This window comes from Mustela lutreola, chromosome 1 (genome assembly GCF_030435805.1).
Source record: "Mustela lutreola isolate mMusLut2 chromosome 1, mMusLut2.pri, whole genome shotgun sequence".
Classification (NCBI taxonomy): Eukaryota; Metazoa; Chordata; class Mammalia; order Carnivora; family Mustelidae; genus Mustela; species Mustela lutreola.
The window spans coordinates 14,940,064-14,960,080 of record NC_081290.1 but is presented as its reverse complement, the minus strand read 5'-3'; the positions used below and the strand labels follow the sequence as shown (position 1 = coordinate 14,960,080).

At 39.7% G+C, this 20,017-nt stretch overlaps 1 protein-coding gene across 5 annotated transcripts in view; it reads right to left on the bottom strand.

Moving 5' to 3' along the window:
• The window catches only part of EPHA5 (EPH receptor A5), a 350,197-nt gene extending 345,959 nt beyond the window's left edge, over positions 1-4,238 (bottom strand). For 3 of the 5 annotated variants that reach the window (XM_059160224.1, XM_059160240.1, XM_059160259.1), the window contains exon 1: positions 3,451-4,237. In XM_059160224.1, coding sequence (XP_059016207.1) covers positions 3,451-3,628 — 178 coding nt within the window. In that variant the 5' untranslated portion in view covers positions 3,629-4,237. Of the gene's footprint in view, positions 1-3,450 lie in introns of all 5 variants that reach the window. The other 2 variants (XM_059160233.1, XM_059160250.1) reach the window with 1 other exon arrangement.
• Between the last annotated feature and the right edge of the window lie 15,779 nt (positions 4,239-20,017).

Below are 20,017 nucleotides of genomic sequence, written 5' to 3'. Positions count from 1 at the left end.
TCCCTTTCTTTCCAGTGGAAACATCTACAATTTTATGATTCTTTAACAGTTTAGCCTAAAATTTCTTCACTCTGTATGTGTGTGTGTGTGTACGTGTGTGTTTTAACCCCAAGAGTCCCTCTACCCCACCTTCTCAAACATAGAAAACATTCAGAAACAAGAAACTGGACTTTTCAAATACTAACTGCTGACAACTGTCAGAAGCACTTTACTGGGTCATTACTGACTGTAGCTTCAATGAATTAAGCTTGATTCACTGCGGGTGAATCATTTTCAATGCAGAGCTGTTCAGCAGTAATTGGCCAAGAAACCCTGCTGCGAAAAGCACTTGTCAAATAATGCTTGTTTACAAATATATCTCCAGACAGCAAAAAGTGGCAGTTACTGAATAAGTTCAGGGCCACCTCCAATATTCATAACAGTGGACATGCTCTCTTTACTTATTAAATCTATTAACATTTTCACTTGTTGATATACTTGCTAATGTTTGCCCTGCTTGATCCATCTCAGAGATAAGTTTCTTGTTAAATATGTTTCTGAATTATTTTATATAGAAGTGTCTTGTATTACACCTATTACACCAGAGTTCAAAGGTCTCTCCCACATGTAATTAATGCCTAATATATGTAAAAAGACAGCGTATTTTTTTCTTATCTTAGAATTCAATCTAAAGAGTACATTTTCCTCTTATTGTCTTTTATCCAAAACATCTTAACATTCATTCCATCTCAGTTTAAGATTCTAGATGTATGTTTGGCCTTTCCTGTACAGTTCTGCTTATTTATGTCTACCAAAGTTAAATTTTAAAAATGACTAGAATACAAATTATGAATGTAAAGTCACATTTATGTCTATCTGCCTTGAACTTTTTTCTCACATAATGGGATCATTCATTTATATATATATATACATATATATATATGGGTGTATATATATATATACACCCATATATATATATGCACACACACACACTATAGTCTGGGAAGTCACTAGGTATCTATAGGTTGCAGAAGGCAAAGTATATGAGAGCAAGTTATTAATGGATGCTGTGCATATATCAAATCTTTCTGTCCCTGATCTTCCAAAGACCTTCCAGAAATTAGCAATCAAAAACAAACTTAAAAACTCCAATTGGAATCTTTAAACAAATTAATAAATTCCTATTATTAGTATCTTAATATAGTATTGTTTGATTTATAATAACACATGGAGAAACGAAAAGAAGGGGGCGCATAAATTTTATAGAACAGAAGTAATGGTCTGAGAGCATACCAAGGGAAAGATGGAAAACTGTTGGGTAGAAATGGAATGAATCAGGTAAAATCATATATATTAATACGATTTTATTTCCTATGATGTGAAATAGTGATAGACCCCTGCCATCCCCACCTCACTATGGCCAAAGTTTTGCTGTGTGTTCCACTAGCTGGTATAAGGACAAGACAACCTGTGGTTGTCAGGTCTGTGATACCAACCAGGCTACCTTCCAGAAGATTTGAGCTCTGCTTACATCACCTTAAGAGGCCAGTGCTATCTCCTAGCTTCTCTCCTATTCCCTCTGCCTCTTCCTCCCAGGCGCAGTCCCGGCCCTTGCGCCAAGCCTCCCTGAGACTACATTTTTCCTCCTTCCCTAACGGAAAGCTACTCCCCTTCATCTCTACATAAACCACTTCCTTCATCACACCTGGGGGGCAAAAAATGAAATATAATGGAAACAGAAAAGGATGAATGACAGTACTATCCCTGTCACTCTTTAAATCCAAACCAGGATGCCCCTTCCGGTGGCATACGGCAGTTCATAAAAAGACTCCAAACCCTGTCACCACCCTCCGGACTTCCAACATCATGAATCTAACAGGAGAGGTTAATAAAACGCCTACGACTGAAAACACTTTTTCAACTTTACAGAGAAGGGGGAAAGACGCAGATGGGGTTAAGCATGAGACATTGCCATAGCTAGCTAGCCCGAGCTACATAGAATCTTTAAATCAGATTTAAAACAATAAATGTGAGGGTTAAAGGGAGAAGTTCACGGGGTGGGGTGGGGCCGGGAGTCGCAGTCGGCCCCGCTCTCGCACGGTTCCTGGGGAGCTGGCAGCGCTCCTAAACCAGCTCAGCGCCTTCTCCTGCAGCCACACACCCCGTGCAAGTCACGAGGACACACACGACCCCGAAGGCTGCTGCTTCATCTTTCCGGTCCAGCGTCCCCTGCCCTAGGAGTGGAAGGGATTATTTATTTATTTATTTATTTTTCCAAGGCTCTGTGCCTCACCCGTGGCTTGCGGAGCCGATTCAAATCGAAACCCCAGTATTCCAGCCGGGGGTTCGGGTTTTTGGTTGTTTCCACCGCTTCCTGCAGCCGGGATCGGGACCTGAGATGCTACACCTCCCACCTCCATTCTGGAGGAACGAGCCTCGGCGTGGAGCGGAGCCCCAGCGCGGCGGGGGGTGTGAGCGGAGCCAGCGCAGCCGGAGCCGACCCGGGGCCAAGGGCGGCCGCCCGAGCTGGGGCGGGCCCGGGAACGGAGCACGGCTCCGGGAGCAACGAGCGCCACTGGAGGTGCTGCTCCCGCGGGGCCGGCTCTCCCGCCCCGCCGAAGGCTGCCACGGCTTCAGAGTCCGGAGCGCAGGATTGGGGGTGGGGAGGAGGGCCGGGGACTCCAGGCTCGGGCTCGGGCCGGAGCGCGGCTTTCCGTCACGCCGACCCCGAGCCACGAGCCCGAGTGGGTTCGAGCCGCAACTTCCTGGCAGCGACACTCCACCCCTCCTCCGCCTCCCGCCGCATCCATCCCACCTTCCCGCCTTCTCCCACTTTCGCCTCGATGTGCGGATGAGCCCCCAAAGTGGAGGGCACCCCACAGTGTGGGGCGCCTTCTGTCCCTCGCCATTCCCCTCCCTCGAGAAATAACAGCTCTCGCCACCCACCCCAGAATAGCAGCTGGCGATGCCCTAAATAAGAGCTTCCAGAAGGCACTTTCCCCCAAAATAAAAGCAGCCCAGTCACCCCCACAATATTGCCCATCGCCGGCCTCCAATAACGGTTTCTAAGCCCCCCGCTCCCGAGATCGTGGTCGCTGAGCTTCGAACAGTCCCCACTCCTCCAAGCCCGAAATGTCACTTCCCCACGCGCTCCAAGTGAGAACCAGCCGCACCCAACCTCCCGGCGCGGGTCTCCGACCTCTCCTTCCCCCGCGTGCAACTTCCCAGCCCCCCAACAGCCTCGGTCGGCACGCGGGTCCCTCGCCCGGCGCCCCGCACCGAATGGCACACAATGCCCCCCAGAAACAGCAGAGGGGAGCGAGAAGGCTGGCCGAGCCCGCCGCACGTGAATTCGCGGTGCGGAGGGAGATTTGTTCCGCGGCGGCAGCGTCCAGACCGCCCCGACCCGCACTTCCAGGCCCCGCCTCGCCCCTCCGCCCCAGGTCGCTGCGGTCCCCACCCCCAACCTACCTTCGTTGCTGGGGCTGGCCAGGAGGGTCCGGAGCGCGGCGCACAGGAGGAGGCAAGTCCAGAGGGGGGCCCTGCGCGGTGCGGAGTAGCAGCCGGCCAGAGACGCGGGGGTGCTGGGGGTGTCGCCGTCGCCCGGGGGCCTCCGGCGTCCCGCACCCGGGGGCCCCGAGCCCCGCATCTTCTCCTGGCCGCCTCCGCCGCCGCTGTCCCGCGCGTCTCAGTCCACGGCCCCGGCTTCGCGGAGGGGGCGAGGGAGGCTCGCGGCGCCTTCGCGTTCCCCGTGGGGGTCCCTTTTCCTTCTGGCGCGCGCCTCTTCCAAATGCGGGGACCGCGGGTCCGCGGAGACGTCCGAAGTTTGCTCCCGGCCCCTGCCTGCCTCCTCCTCGGCGGGGCTCACATTAAACACCGGCTATGGCTGGTGGCGCGGTTCTGCCCCGGACCCCGGGGTGTCGAGAGGGTCCCGCGTCCTGCTGCTCTGCCTCTTAAGACTTTTCAGGGTTGGGGTCTTTAAAATGCCCCTGAGGGGAAGATAAAGATTCCTTTTCAGGCTTCAGGGCTGAAATAAATGATGAAGGGAAGGGAGACAAGTCATCTTAAGTCAAGAAAGAGCCTCACTAAAAAAACAGGAGGAAAAGGCAGGGTGGCTACGGATAAAGGAAAGGAGTTGAGAAAATACGAGCCAGGCGAGCCGAGGCAAAGATCCGGAGAGTTGGGAGCCCGGCAGAAGGAAGCAGCTGCGGGCTGAGCGCGGGCCAGGGGAGGTCGCGGCGGCGGCGAGCGGGCCGGAGCGCGGAGCCCGGCGGCGAGCGGGCCGGAGCGCGGAGCTGCGGCGGTCCCCGCGGCTCGGGGAGGAGGCGGCGCGCGCGCGCGGCTGGGAGCCCGGGCTGGAAACTGCGCCGCCACCGCGCGCTCCTGCTGGGTCTGGAGCTCCGCCGTCTCCTCGGCCTCCCAGCTCTGCACCTCCCCTCCGCCCCCCTCCTCCTCTCGCCTGCTCCCCCGCCCTCCGCTGCTCGCAGCCTCGCCAGCGAGCATGTACTGTAAGTGCGAGCTGCTGAGACGAAGTCACACACTCGCCGAGGCAAGTGGTCGGGAGGCTGCGGCGGTGAGTGTTGCCTAGCGGTCTCCGGGAGAGGCGCGTCTTCCTCCCCGGGTACTTGGGGCGAAGAATTCTCTGGACGGTGCCTGCGAACGCCCGGGCTCCCGGGAGGCGGAAGGGAAGTCAGCCTTGGGCCCCGCCGGCAGCCTTTGGAGAAGCGGGTCCTTCGGTTTGGCACCGCGCCTGCTGCCCATCGCGGGCTTGGGACACCAGCCACCTTGTCGTCACATAACCACGTCTTCGCGGGCTGTGCTGGTCCGTGGCTAGTTTCCCAAACACCCATATCGCTCGCTGCGGCTCCCCCTTTCTATTCTTCCAATACTTCAGCAGCTGTGATGGGATAATGAGTCAACGCTGCCTTCAGAAGTAAATGGTAGAATTTCTAAATATAGACACCGTCACTATAATTGAAATTTCAGGGAGTCAACGAATGTGACTGACTGATATGTGTAGCGTGCCAGGGACTTGACGAGGTGATCATTTAATTCATTAATTTCATCGATAGGATGTGTTAGAACTTTAGAAGTTATATGATACGCAGCTCTAGGCAATTAATTCTGGTGAAATTAGCACGGGTCAAGTAATTTCGGGGTTTAAAAAATATTATTTTAATTTCGTGTATTCTACTGCATTGAGAGATTTACAAATTAACTACCAAAAAAGCTGGTTTAAAAGAATTGACTTTCTGTGCTTCACCTTTATTATGTATTCTCTTGCTTTTAATATTTTTTCTTCAACTTTCTCATTCATTCTTTCAAAGAGATACATCTGGAGGGCAATTGTAGTAAATACTGAAAATAAAACATATACCAAAAGTGTGAGTTTGGAAGAAAGGTATCTTGTTTAATTGGTGGTCTAGTAACTACTGTGAAGATTGGGTTTGCATTCGCACCTCCTGAAGGGGAGTCTGCTCACTAGCTTTGACATCTAGAGTCTGTCTTCACAATAAATTTCTCATCATCTTTAGCTGATGACATTTGTTTTCTGCTTAAATATTTGTAATAAAGATGAAAGAATAAAGAAGCAGTGATGCAATTTTATAAAGAGGTGGAAGCTCAGCTTTGATTTTTTTTTTTTTTTTTGAAATGTTTTGGCACCAGAAATCTAAAAGCAGCTTCTTTCTATTATAATGTGCTCCAAATGCATGAAGCGAATTTAAAGAAATGGCAGTGAATCAGCCTTTCAGTTTGGCAAAAAACCTGATGAAAAGTTGAGATAAAAGTTGAATTTTATATTTCTATTTGAAGACCATTCAAAATGTAAACTCCTCCTTCCAAATTATAGTTGAATTACTTAAAAATATCTAAACAGAATACCAACTAAGTTATCTAAAACCTAGGGATATGTAATAATGCTATTATGGACCGTAGGCAGTTTAAGGGGACTTTGAGCTTGTTACTTTACTTCTGTAGGTCTCAGTATCCTCATCAATAAAATGATTTGGAGAAAATGATCTTCAAGTTCCTTTTACTTCCATATCCTTTGCATTTCTATGTTACTACCCTATTCACCTACCTCCAATTACTTACTGTTGAGTACAGAATTTTTCAATTTCTTCAGCCTGGCATTGAAAGTATTCTACTACAATCTTAAATGAATTTTCTGTTTTACTTTACCTTAAATTTTGAAATTCAGTATTCCCTAAATAGCTCATACCTCTTCATTTTTATGCCTGGCATTCCATCCCAAAGAAGATTCATCCCCTAAAAATATTAACCCTTTCCCTCCCACACATCTCTCTCATCTAAATCCTACCCAGTGTCCAAAGAGTATAAGTAATCAAGACTGAGCTTTTCACAAAAAGAAGTTTTTTTGGTTTTCCTTCTCAAAGTATCCATAGCTTATGATGTATGTCAGTCAACACAATGGCAATATTCTCTGAATGAAAAACTGGAACATATTATTTAACAACTATAAGTTTATGGATTGGGATGAAAGGAATTTAAACTGGGTATGCCAAAGAAAACTTGGGACGCTATTCACTATGATGGGTAATTCTCTCCTACCCAAAATACTTAAGTCTTCTTGAAGTGACTAAGGCTACAGAAAGCCAACTCCTTAATTCTCTTCACCTTAAATAGCAGCCATCTTCATCATGGTTTTTTAATAACATTTGTCATATATCCTTGAAAGAATGAACAGCTCTAAAATGGAGCCCCACTTACAGAAATGAAAGAGTTAATCAAGGCACTGAGGATGGTTTGATTTGGGCCTCAGTCTCCAAAGAGAACTTATATCTGGTCTTGTGTTGTTTTCTTGGAATGGAAATACTATCTTAGCATACTGACATTGGACCACAGTATGGCATGAAAACTAGATTTGTCTTTTTCCTTCATACTTTACTGCCTTGCACCAGAAGAGTCTAAAACCTCAGGAAGGGCTTGAAAGTCCCATTGTTTGCATTTCTCTTGCTTGGGATAACTGCTGTGGCCTCAAAAGGTGAAAGTGGCTGATGTCTCTCTAGATTTCACCGTGGATTTGGCTTTTTACTAAGCTTTCATAAAGAAAAGAAATTCAGAATCACCTTGATAAGACACCTTGAAAGGTTACTACCCTATAAAAGGTACTATAGTTAAGTTCAATGTATTAATAATCCTGAATATCTTCACTGAATTCAAAGTGGAACAACAAAAGCAATTATACTAAGCAGAATTGCTAGTAATTACTGAAAATGTGCTATGTGTGAAGCATTACATGATGTTTTACATTAATTATTTTACTTAATACTGACATTTCAACCACACTGTTGGTGTAATTATTAGCCCCATGTTAATGATGAGAAGACCGAGGAAATGAGGTTAGGCAATCTGAGTGGCCCCACAGTCTCACAGCCAATAAGACAACGCAGTTTTAACCCATGGCTCTCACTCTGTGTAAAAAAAACTAATGTAACAGAAGTGAAGAATAAATGTGATAATCAGTTATTCAAAAAAACAAAAAAGAGAGAGAGAGAGACAGAGACAGAGAGAGAATGAGAGGACTGCCCCCTAATTCTGCATTAATGGGAACAATTAATAAATAAAAATATTCTAATCTTTAGGTTTACTTAAATCCAAAAGCAGCTAGCCAAATAATGTAGTACACGTCAGATAAATGAATAGAAGAAAATAAGAAACAAGGGAGCCTATATAAGCATTTTTTGGGGAAAAAGATGATCTCATATAAACAAAAATGTTCATACAATTTGTGTATAATGGAGAGACAATGGGCCAAATCAAGAAAATAGTGAGGTGTGTGGACAGATAATGTTAGCACAGATTGCCCAAAACTCATTAAACCATATTAAAAAACAAACAACAGTCTTTAGAAAAATAATCTAAATAGGGACTCCTGTATGCCTCAGTTGGCTAAGTGTGTGTCTTTAGCTCAGGTCATGAGCTCTGAGTCCTGGGATTGTGCCCTGAGCTGGAGCTGCCTCTGCCTCTGCTCCTCCCCCAACCTGTACTCTCTCTCTCTCAAATAAATAAATAAAATCTTTAAAAAGAATCTAAATAAAACTTCAGACACCAAAAAGCATTTTTTCCTAAAATATTACGAAGTATTGGCAATTTTTTACATAGTTGTTTTTTAAATATTTTGTCCCTTAGCAATATGATCTCTTTGGGAGAATTTGGGGGGTTTTAAGCAAAAGCAAAGCAAAATTTTAACCCATGGTAGATTTTAGATATGGAATTATAGGATAGCCTAATGAACTATAAGATACACTAATGAAGTTAATTTTTCAAGTCCATGATTTCCTGAAGAGGATATATATATGGTGATGTTAATTATTTTGACCCCAAAGGAAAAGGCTGACTAAAATGTATTTAAGCAATCAATAGCTCTTAAAGTTCACAACCAAGAAAATGCTAATGTATTCATTATTTTATGTCGTATTTTAATGTAATTAACATAAAACAGATATTATTTTAAATTCGGTTCATAGTTACCTTTTTAAGAAGTTTTCTGAAGTCTCCAAGTCACTTCTCCCTACTAATGACCTACATTTTTACTATTATTGTTTAATATAGTTATATTTCAATTTAATTGGTTATTGAGTGATTTAAAAAATAAGGAATAAATACTTTTTAATAAGTTAATAAGGATTTAATTATGTTATTTTATTACTTAACAATACATTAAAATATTACTTATAATGAAAACAAAAGTTTAAGATAAAAACAGCTTGTTAAGGAAGTGAAACCATCGTGGATGGCGCTGTCTGGGTAGAATATGACGTTATATATTTGTCAAAATGCATAATTTACATAACACCACGAGTGAAACCTAATGGGAGCTATGGACTTTAGTTAATAACAATGTGTCAATATTGGCTCATCAGTTGTAATAAATGTCAACTCCACACCTTAAAAAAATAAATATGTTTCTATCACAATCTGCCCTCACTTTTGTCTTTTTTATGACTACCAAGAACATAATAAAATCCTCCACTGTCCATGAGTACTAATAGAGAATTTTGTAGCAAAGAATAAGAAGCAAGATATTTAAATAATTACCATGAACTGAATAGCCACCGATCTCTACTGGTGGCAGTGGTGGTTGATTTCTCTAATCACTCCTGTGTCAGTGTGTGAGGATTGCTGACACTTCATGTAGCAGGAAGCCAGTGCTGCTGTAGTTGAAAAACCAAACTGAGAAAGAAAACTATCATATGATCTCCCTGATATGAGGAAGTGGTGATGCAACATGGGGGCTGAAGGGGGTAGAAAAAGAATTAATGAGACAAGATGGGATTGGGAGGGAGACAAAACACAAGTGACTCTTAATCTCACAAAACAAACTGAGGGTTGCTGGGGGGAGGGGGGTTGGGAGAAGGGGGGTGGGATTATGGACATTGGGGAGGGTATGTGCTTTGGTGAGTGCTGTGAAGTGTGTAAAACTGGTGATTCACAGACCTGTACCCCTGGGTATAAAAATATATGTTTATAAAAAATTAAAAATTAAAAAAAAAAAAGAAAGAAAAACCAAACTGAATTGCCAGGAAGTTCTTTGGTGGTGGTTTGCCTCCGGTATCTTGGGCAACTGGCATCAAATGACCATGTGGACAGTGAAATAATAAGGACTCTGGGGGCTGAACAAGTAGGAAAAGTGTGCTCTGAAGAGTCCCAAGATTGAAGTGATACACTGGGACAGTGACTCACTTCGCTTAAACTCACCTATCCTAACCATCTTCTGGATTCTGGAAGCATTTACTGTTATGCAAAAAAATAGGTTGTAACATTTTTCATATTCAGAGGGAGATTTTTAATACATACAGTGCTTACACTCACTTGAAATTCGTATATAATCTATGCATACAGGAACATATTTCATAATCTAGCTAGCTATAGTTTCCAAGAGGAAAAACTGATAAATTTGCTCAGTGGCATAAGTAAATAAGAGGTATATATGCAATCAAGCCTTTGATACTGCTATTGGTTGTCCATGAAACAGGCGTCTAGGTAAAAGCTAACGATGTTAATCTCATGGACTCTCTCATGCTCTGTCAGTGGGAAGTGAATCTAGAACATCTTTTGTAAGGTGGCTTCAAAATACCATCAAGTGCCTTTAAAATGTGATAGCTTTGCATCTAGCAATTACAAATTTTTAAAACCTAAACAAATAAATTAATTAAAATGCATTAAAAGATGAAACAATGGTATCATTAAGTTTTTATTTAAATTCCAGTTAGCTCACACACAGTGTAATATTAGTTTCAGGTGTACAATATAGTGATTCAACACTTCCTCCACACTTGGGGTGCTCATCCCCAGTGCCCTCTTCAATCCCTATTACCTATTTCACCCATCAACTCTCCCATGTCCCTGCTGGTTAATTAACAGTTTGCTGTCTATAGTTAACAGTCTGTTTCTTTGTTTGTCTCTCTCTCTCATTTCTTCACTTTGCTTGTTTGTTTTGTTTTTTATTTCTACATATGAATGAAATCTTATGGTATTTGTTTTTCTCTGACTTATTTCGCTTAGCATAATACTTTCTAGCTCCATCCATGTTTTTGCAAAAGGCAAGATGCTATTATTCTTTTTGGTGGCTGAGTAATAGTCCATTATATACACATTATATAATGGACTATTACTCAGCCACCAAAAAGAATAATAGCATCTAGCCTTTTGCAATATGCAGTATATATATACACACACACACACACACACACATATACATACATACATATGTATATATATACACATACCACTTCTTCTTTATCTGTTCATTAGTGGATGGACACTTAGGCTGTTTCCATAATTTGGCCACTGCAGGTAATCCTGCACCAAACATCAGGGTGCATATAACCCTTTGAATGAATATTTTTGTATTCTTTGGATAAATATCTAGTAGTGCAATTGCTGGATCCTAGGGAGTTCTACTTTTAAATTTTTGAGGAATCTCCATACTGTTTTCCAGAGTGGCTGCACCAGTTTGCATCCCCACCAACAGTGCAAGAGGATTCCCCTTTCTCCACATCCTTACCAACATTTGTTGTTTCTGGTGGTTTTGATTTTAGTCATTCTGACATGTGTGACATGGTATCTCATTGTAGTTTTGATTTGCATTAGCCGGATGATCAGGGATGTTGAGCATCTTTTCATGTGTCTGTTAGCCATCTGTGTGTCTTTTTTGGAAAACTGTATATTCCTATCTTTTTAACTGGACTATTCATTTTTGGGGTGTTGAGTTTTATACATCCTTTATATATTTTGGATACTAACCCTTTATTAGATTTGTCATTTGCAAATATCTTCTCCCATTTCATAAGTTGCATTATAGTTTTGTTGATGGCTTCCTCTGCTGTGCAGAAGTTTTTGTTTGTTTGTTTTTATTTTGATGTAGTCCCAATAGTTTATTTTTGCTTTTGTTTCCCTTGAGGCAGGAGACGTATCTAGAAAAATATTGCTATAGCCAATGCGAGAGAAATTACTGCCTCTGCTATCTTCTAGGATTTTTATGGTTTCAGGTCTCACATTTAGGTCCTTAATCCATTTTGCATTTATTTTTGTATGTGGTTTAAGAGAGTAGTCCAGGCTCATTCTTCTGCATGTTGCTGCTAAGTTTTCTCAACACCATTTGTTGAAGAGACTGTCTTTTTCCCATTGGATATTCTTTCTGCTTTGTCCAAGATTGATTGACCATCCAGTTGTGGTACATTTCTATTCTGTTTTATTGATCTATGTATCTATTTTTGTGCCAGTACCATTCTGTTTTGATTACTAGAAGTTTGTAAGATAACATGAAGTGGAGAATTGTGATGCCTCCAGCTCCCCCACACCGCCCCCGCAAGGAGGCTTTGGCTAATTGAGGTCTTTTTTTTGCTTCCACACAGATTGTAGGATTGTTTGTTCTAACTCTGTGAAAAGTACTGTTGGTATTTTGATAGGGATTTCATTAAATGTGTAGATTGCTTTGAGTAGTACAGACATTTTAACAATATTTTTTCTTCTAATCCATGAGCATAAGGTATGTTTCTGTTTCTTTGGCCATCTTCAATTTCTTTCATCTATGTTTCATAGTTTCCAGAATACAGGTTTTTTACCTCTTTGGTAGGTCTGTTCCTGGGTATCTTACTGTTTTTGGTGCAATTGTAAATGGGATTGACTCCTTAATTTCTCTTTCTGGTGCTGCTTCATTATTGGTGTATAGAAATGCAACAGATTAGTGTACATTGATTTTGTATCCTGAGAATTTGTCAAATTTGTTTATCAGTTCTAGCAGCTTTTTGGTGGAGTCTCTCAGTTTTTCTATCTGGGTATTGTCATCTGCAAATAGTGAAAATTTTACTTCTTCCTTGCTGATTTGTATGGCTTTTATCTCTTTTTGTTGTCTGACTGCTGTGGCTAGGACTTCTAGTACTTGGTTAAATAACAGTGGTGAGTGTGGACATCCTGTTAGGTTACTGATCATAAAGGAAAAGCTCTCAGTTTTTCCCCATTGAGGATGATATTAGCTGTGCATTTTTCATATCTGATCTTTATTATGTTGAGATATGTTCCCCTAAGCCTGCTTTTTTGAGGGTTTTTGTCGTGAGTGAATGTTGTACTTTGTCCAGTGCTTTTTCTGCATCAATTGAAACGATCATATGGTTTTTATCCTTTCTTTTATTACTGCGGTGTGTCACAGTGATTGATTTGCAAATATTCAATTACCCTCACAACCAGAAATAAATTCTACTTGACCATAGTTAATGATTTTTTTAAATGTATGTTTAGATTCAGTTTGCTACTATGTTATTGAGCATTTTTGAATACATGTTCATCAGAGATATTGGCCTATAGTTCTTTTAGTGGAGTGTTTGTCTGGTTTTGGTATCAGGATAATCCTGGTCTCATATAATCCTGGTCTCTCCATTTTCTGTTCTTTTGGAAAAGTTTGAGGAGAATACATATTAATTCTTCTTAAAAATTTTGGTAGAATTCCTCTGTGAAGCCATCTGATCCTGGGCTCTTTTTTTTTTTTTTTCCTTTTTTTTTTTTTCTTTTCTTTTTTTTTTTTTTTTGGTGAGTTTTTCTTGATTACTGATTCAGCTTCTTTGCTGGTTATGAGTATGGTCAAGTTTTCTACTTCTTCCCATTTCAGTTTTGGTAGGTTATGTGTTTCTAGAAATTTATCCATTTCTTCTTTGTTGTCCAGTTTATCAGCATATAATTTTTATAATGTTCTCTTACAGTTGTTTGTATTTCTGTGGTGTTGGCCATCATTGCTCCTCTGTCACTTGTAATTTTATTTATTTGGACTCTTTTTTTCTTTTTTGATAAGTCTGGCTATAAGTATGTCAACTTTATTAATTTCTTAAAGAATTAGCTGGTTTCATTGACATGTTTTATGGCATTTTTAGTTTCTAAATCATTCATTTTTTCTCTAATCTTTATTATTTCCTCCCTTCTGCTAGGACTAAACTCATTTGTTTTTCCTTTTCTGGCTTCTTTGGGTGTTTTTTTTTTTTTTGTTTTTGAGATTTTTATTGCTTCTCAAAGTAGCCCTGCATTGCCATATGCTTCTCTCTTACGACCAATTTTGCTACTACCCAAAGAATTTGGACAGTTGTGTTTTCATTTTCATTTGTTTCCATGTATTTTTCTATTTCATCTTCGATTTCCTGTTTGGTCCATTCACTGTTTAGTAACATGTATTGGTGGTCTTTCTGGATTTTTTTCTAATGGTTGATTTCTAATTTCCTCGCATTGTGGTCTGAAAAGTGCATGTATGATTTCAATCTTTTTCTATAACTTGAGGCCTGTTTTGTGACCTAATATGTGCTCTGTTCTAGAGAATGTTCCACATGCACTCAAAAAGAATGTGTATTCTGCTGCTTTAGGGTGAAATGTTTTGAATATATCTGTTAAGTCCATCTGGTCTAGTGTGTCATTCAAAGCCATTGTTTCCTTGTTTATTTTTTGTTTTGATAATCTGTCCATTGATGTAAGTAGGATTTTAAAGGCTCCTACTATTATATTACTATCAATTAATAACATGTTTGTTATTAATTGTTTTATATATTTGGTTGCTCTCATGTTGGTGCATAAATATTTATAATTGTTGTATCTTTTCCTTGGATTGTCCCCTTTGTGATTATATAGTGCCCTTCTTTGTCTCTTGTTACAGTCTTTAGTGTAAAGTCTAGTTTTCCCAATATTTAGTATTGCTACTCTGGCTGTCTTTTGACGTCCTTTTGCATGGTAAATGTTTCTCCATCCCTTCTCTATAATCTGCATGTGTCTTCAGGTCTGAGTGTCTTGTAGTTCTTCTATAGGTAGGTAATTGTTTTTTTTTTTATCCATTCTGAAACTATGTGTCTTTTAATCAGAATGTTTAGTCCATCGACATTCAAAGTACTCATTAATAGATAAATTTATTATAATTGCTATTTACTGAATTGTCTATTTATTAGAAGTTTATTTTCATTTTATTACTTGTTTGGTCATTATTCCTGGAGATTCTCTCTGATCCTTTCTTTTGGTCTTTCAAGGAGTCCCCTTTAATATTTCTTGCAGGGCTAGTTCAGTGGTCATGAACTCCTTTAGTTTTGTCTGGAAACTTTTTATCTCAGCTTCTATTCTCAGTGATAGCCTGGTGGGATAGAGGATTATTGGCTGCAGATATTTTCCATTTAGCAAGTTGAATGTATCACTCCATTCTCTTCTGTCTTGCTAAGTTTCTGTTGAGAAATCTCCAGCTACACTAAGAAGGGTTTTTCCTTTTACATTAAGGACTTCTGTTGTCTTGCTGCTTTTAAGATTTTTTTTTTTCCTTATCACTATATTTTGCAAACTTAATTATAATGTGTCTTGGTGTTGGCTTTTGTTGATTTTGATTGCAGTTCTCTGTGCCTCCTGGATCTGGATGTCTGTTTCCTTCCCCAGATTAGGTATGTTTTCTGCTAGTATTTCTTGAAATAAATTTTCTGCCCCCTTTTCTCTTCTTCCGGGACTCCTATACATTTGATGGAGTCACTGAGTTCCCTAAGCCTATCCTCATTTTATGTAATTACTTTTTCTCTCTTTTGCTCATGTTGATTACTTTCCATACCTTTGTCTTCTAGGTCACTAATTCATTCCTCTGCTTCTTCAGCTTGCTGTTTCTTCCATCAGGCCTCTTTCCAATCTGGTTTATTGCACTCTTCATTTTTAATTTTCTTTTAACTCTTTTTATCTTTATGGCAATGGTCTCACTCTTTTTTTTTTTTTTTTGTTAAAAGATTTTATTTATTTATTTGACAGAGAGAGGTCACAAGTAGGCAGAGAGGCAGGCAGAGAGAGAGAGGAGGAAGCAGGCTCCCCGCTGAGCAGAGAGCCCGATGCGGGACTCGATCCCAGGGCCCTGAAATCATGACCTGAGCTGAAGGCAACAGCTTAACCCACTGAGCCACCCAGGCGCCCCAATGGTCTCACTCTTGTCTTATATTCTTTTCTCAAGCCCAGTGAGTATCCTTATGATTATTGCTTTAAATTCCTCATCAGACATGTCATTTATATCTGTTTCACTTAGATCTCTTCCTGTGGTCTTATCTTGTTCTTTCATTTGGGATAAATTCCTTCATCTTGGCATTTTGTCTAAGTCTCTGCCTTCATCTCTGTTTTGGAAACAGTTATGCCTCTTGCTCCTGAAAGTAATGGCCTTATGAAGATGAAGTCATACAGTGCCCAGGGCTGGTGCCTCAGTGAATGATTCTGGTGTACTATGTGCGCTCTGCTTTTGTATTTGGCTGCTCTGCAGAGGCTCTCTTTGCCTGCTCCAGACAGTGTTTTGTCTCTGGCCTGAATGTGGTGAGTTTTAACCAGGTGTGTACTGGTGTGCTTGGGAAATGAGATCTGACATCAACTCCACCAGAACTGAGACCCTGCAGAACTCTCTGGAGGGGAAATGTGGTGTGGGCAGGGATTTGTGTTGGTCTTCTGTGGGAAGGGCCCACTGCACTGGGACTAAGGCCAGTGTGACTGAGAAGGGCAGTCCCATCAGATTGCAGGGGTGTGAGGCTTGATATAAGCAAATTAAGAAACCAGCATGGGTGTTGGACGTTTTCCTACATGTTGTTCTGTGTGTATGCTGAGGGGTGGGGGAAGAAATTGTCCCTATCCAGCTCCATTGTTCCTGGAGAGATGTATCCTTGAATGCTGCCTGTCAGCGAAGCCCTCCTAGAGTAACAAATAATCTCCCCTCCTTGGCCCAGGCATTTTCAGATCACTGTCACCATGTTGTCTGTCCCCAGGTTGTTTGCCTGCCTTTGTTTAAGGAGCAGTGTAGTGCCCTCCTGACTATATCCTAGCCAAGTCTGCTGACCTTTAAAATGCCACAGATTGCAGGAACTCACAAAATCCAACCCCTCTTGTCCAAGCTTATGGTTTTGGGGAAACATTCTCCTTGTGCATTCCCCTGTGTGCTCCTCTTTCTTGCCCTTTCTTGAGACTATATCTCCCTTGCTTCCACAGCACCAGTGATCCATTTCTCTCCCAAACCACATCTATGCACTTCCTACCTTCTTCCATGTTGTCTCTTCTCTCCCTTTAGTCCTAGAACTTGTTCTGTCAGTCTTCAGGTTCATTTCTGGACCGTTTAGGATGGTTTGATAGTTATCAAGTTGTGTTCATGGGAAGAGGAGCTCCTAGGGTCCTCCAGTTCCACTGCAATCTTTTTCCCCCCATAATTAATGGGTAAAAATCAGAAATTAATGTTCAATAAGAAGTGTTAAATACTTCTGTATAATAATGCAACACCATGGAACCATTTAAATGTTTGGAAGAATATATGCATACTTAAAAAAAGAACTCTAAAATATCAGATTATAAAGGCACAGTATAAAGCTTTTTTTTTTTTTTTTTTAAATTTGGAAAGCTATGTATCATTAGTGACATCTGTATGACTGGTGGGATAATTTGGATTCATTTTCCACTTTTATTTTTGCATTTTCTATAACTGGCATTTATTACTTACATAACCATGGAAACATAGAAGTAAAAAATATCCCAGAAGAAATACACATACATATAACACACAGATGCACAATTAGGAAAACAAAAATAAGAGAAAGAGAAAAGGAAAGAGAAGAGTTGAGATATAGTCATAATGAAGAACTTTATGTTACCTCAAATTAGTAAATAAAATTCTTTCAGATAGCTACTGCCCCTATTCTGAAAAGAGCTGGAGGACATAATCATTTCTGTGGTATGTCCATAACATTTCCAAGTATTCTGACAATGTTGAGAGGCATAATTTCTGTTGTGTACCTCATGTCCAATGCATTTCCTGCTGGAATCTCCACCACCCCTACTTAGTTGATGGCATTTCCGTTCTTGTTTCTTTCCATAATGGTTTACCTCATAATTGGTAATGTCCCTCTTCCTCTGCTATAATAATTATAGGCTTCACATGGCTAATTTTATTAAACTTTTGAAATGATAGGAAGATTGTAACACAGAATCACCAAATATTGATATTTGACTTCAGTGTTATAAAATCTGATAGCCTGAAATATCACTGCAAATTTCTCCGAAGCAAGTCTTTTCATCAAATCCTTTCCTGGTATCAGTTTTCCTGGCTGTCTCTTTTATAGTTTTCATCTTTCCCTTCTTCAAGGACATAAATTCCCATCTTTTCAATTAAATAGAAGATTTGCACGTTCATTTTCTACAGTAACCTTATGCCCAAAGATTCTCAACAAATATAACTGAAAAAAAAAAAAATCAGAGAGAGATTTCTGTAGTCCCACTGGCTCAAAATAGAGCCAGCTTCTCAAACAACCCTTTTCTTTTCATGTCTCCTCCTTGTTTTATAAACTTTATAAAAATATGAGAGCTATATAGAAACAACAAATATATATCATTACTACATTTAAGCAATTAAAGGACATAAGGTATGAAAATAAAGGACATATAAGAAGATAACATATGAACATGTTCATAAAGATTCATAGTAAAACTAGTTGATTTCATTAAAAGTACTATGAGCATTTTTTTGTCTTTTAAATGAAAATGGATTTACCTGTCAGTACCCATGGCCTCTGAGAAAGAACATGACTCAACAAGGGACCTGTAAGCATGAACATAAATCATCAATTGAAATAGTTGTTTAGAACCTACCGATAATTTTTATTGTTAAGCCTGAAATTTTTAGTAAATGGAAGTCAATAAAAATATGAAAATGGGTGTATTATTTTATAAATATTTATTTAAAATATTAAGCAAATAATTTTAATGTTTTCCAGAGAACAAAAATTCTACATAAATATATATAAATTTTCTTTTTCTTCATTTATACAAAATATAGTCCCAATATTGTTGTATCATAGAATCAGATTCTCTTCCATGTTTACAAACAATTAAAAAAAAAAAAAAACCCAAAAGGCAAAGTAGAAATGCACATTCAATATTTTAAAAAAACACCTCCAAGTTCTTGTTCATGGGCACGTGTATGAAGCCTTCCTGCAGACTTACACAGTGGACTCGTCTGAGCACACCATCCTCCCATTGGGAGATGAATGGACGTGAACATTAGCAACTTGAAAATGTGTCAGAGTCCCAATATGCAAACTTTTAAACACTGCATTGTCTCTTAAGGTTCTGCCTATGAAAGTTATTTTACTATAAGTGAATTTTTGTAGACATTTCATTTTGAAGTAATTATAGATTCACAAGACATTGCAAAGATATTTACAAAGAAGTTCCGTCAATCCTTCCCTATATTCCTTAATCTTCCCTATGTTAATATAACACACTTGTAACACAATATGACAATGAAGAAATTGACATTGGCACAATTTATAGGACATATTCATATTTCAACAGGTATAAATGCACTTGTGTATGTGTGTATGTGTGTGCAGTTTACAATTGTACCATCACCAAAATATCCCCTCATGTTCACCCATTACAGCTGCATATAACCCTCCACCTGTAGCCCTTGGAAACCACTAATAAATTACTTTCCATTTATAGTTTTATGTTATTTCACAATGTTACAGAAGAAGAATGATGTAGTATGTACCCATTTATGATTGACTTTTTTTCATTTAACATAATTTCCTTGAAGTTCATCATCCAAATTTTATATATATATATGTCTTCCTTTTTATTGCTAAGTAGTATTGTAAGCATGAATGTACCACAATTTGTTTAACCATTCACTCACCGAAGGACATTTGGGTAGTTTCCAGCTTTGGGCTATTACAAATAAAGCTGCTAAGAACATTTGTGTATACAAATTCCTGTGTGTAAATAAGTGTCATATCTTTGGAGTAAATGCCCAAGAGTGCAATTTTTGGGCCATACGGTAAGTCAATTTTCACTGTTAATTTTTAAATATATGTGATTTATTACCACTCCAATTACAGCTCCAAGTTATCAGCAAAAACAACAAAACAACAGGATGAATCATATCCAATTGTACAATCCCTTTGCAAAGAAAATATTAGGATACACAAAAATGTTCCACATAAATATAAAACAGCCAGCAAAATAGCTAGTGGAAGGATGAATAAATAAAAAAAGAATACCTAAAAAAAAAAAGAATACCTGAAGGAGAACATTTTTAAATCAAATTAATATCTTGATATATAAATCTATATTTCTATATTTAAACTTCAAGTATCTTAATAGTAGGTAACTAATTTTCTTAATGAAATAATAGCCACAAACTTTTACTTCCTTGATTTACTGAAAAAAATATATTCTTCAACATCATTCTCTCTTCTTAAAAAAATTATTTTAGACTCTTAATGCTTATACGCGAATGAGTAACTCATATCACTTCATCCCAAACTGACATTTCAAAAGATGAGTTCAAATACATTTGCAGAGATATTTTTGAGTTCATTCAAGCTGAGCAGTGCTTCTTATCTTTAGAAATGTCAGGCGGCTGGTCTGAAGAAAATGGAAACAGATCTCTTTTTTAACATCATTACATTGTGGGCATAGGCTTATGACTTGGTTTCTCCAACCACACTGTTGGAAAAATATCATATTTATTTATGTACAAAGGTTTTTCTTTTCC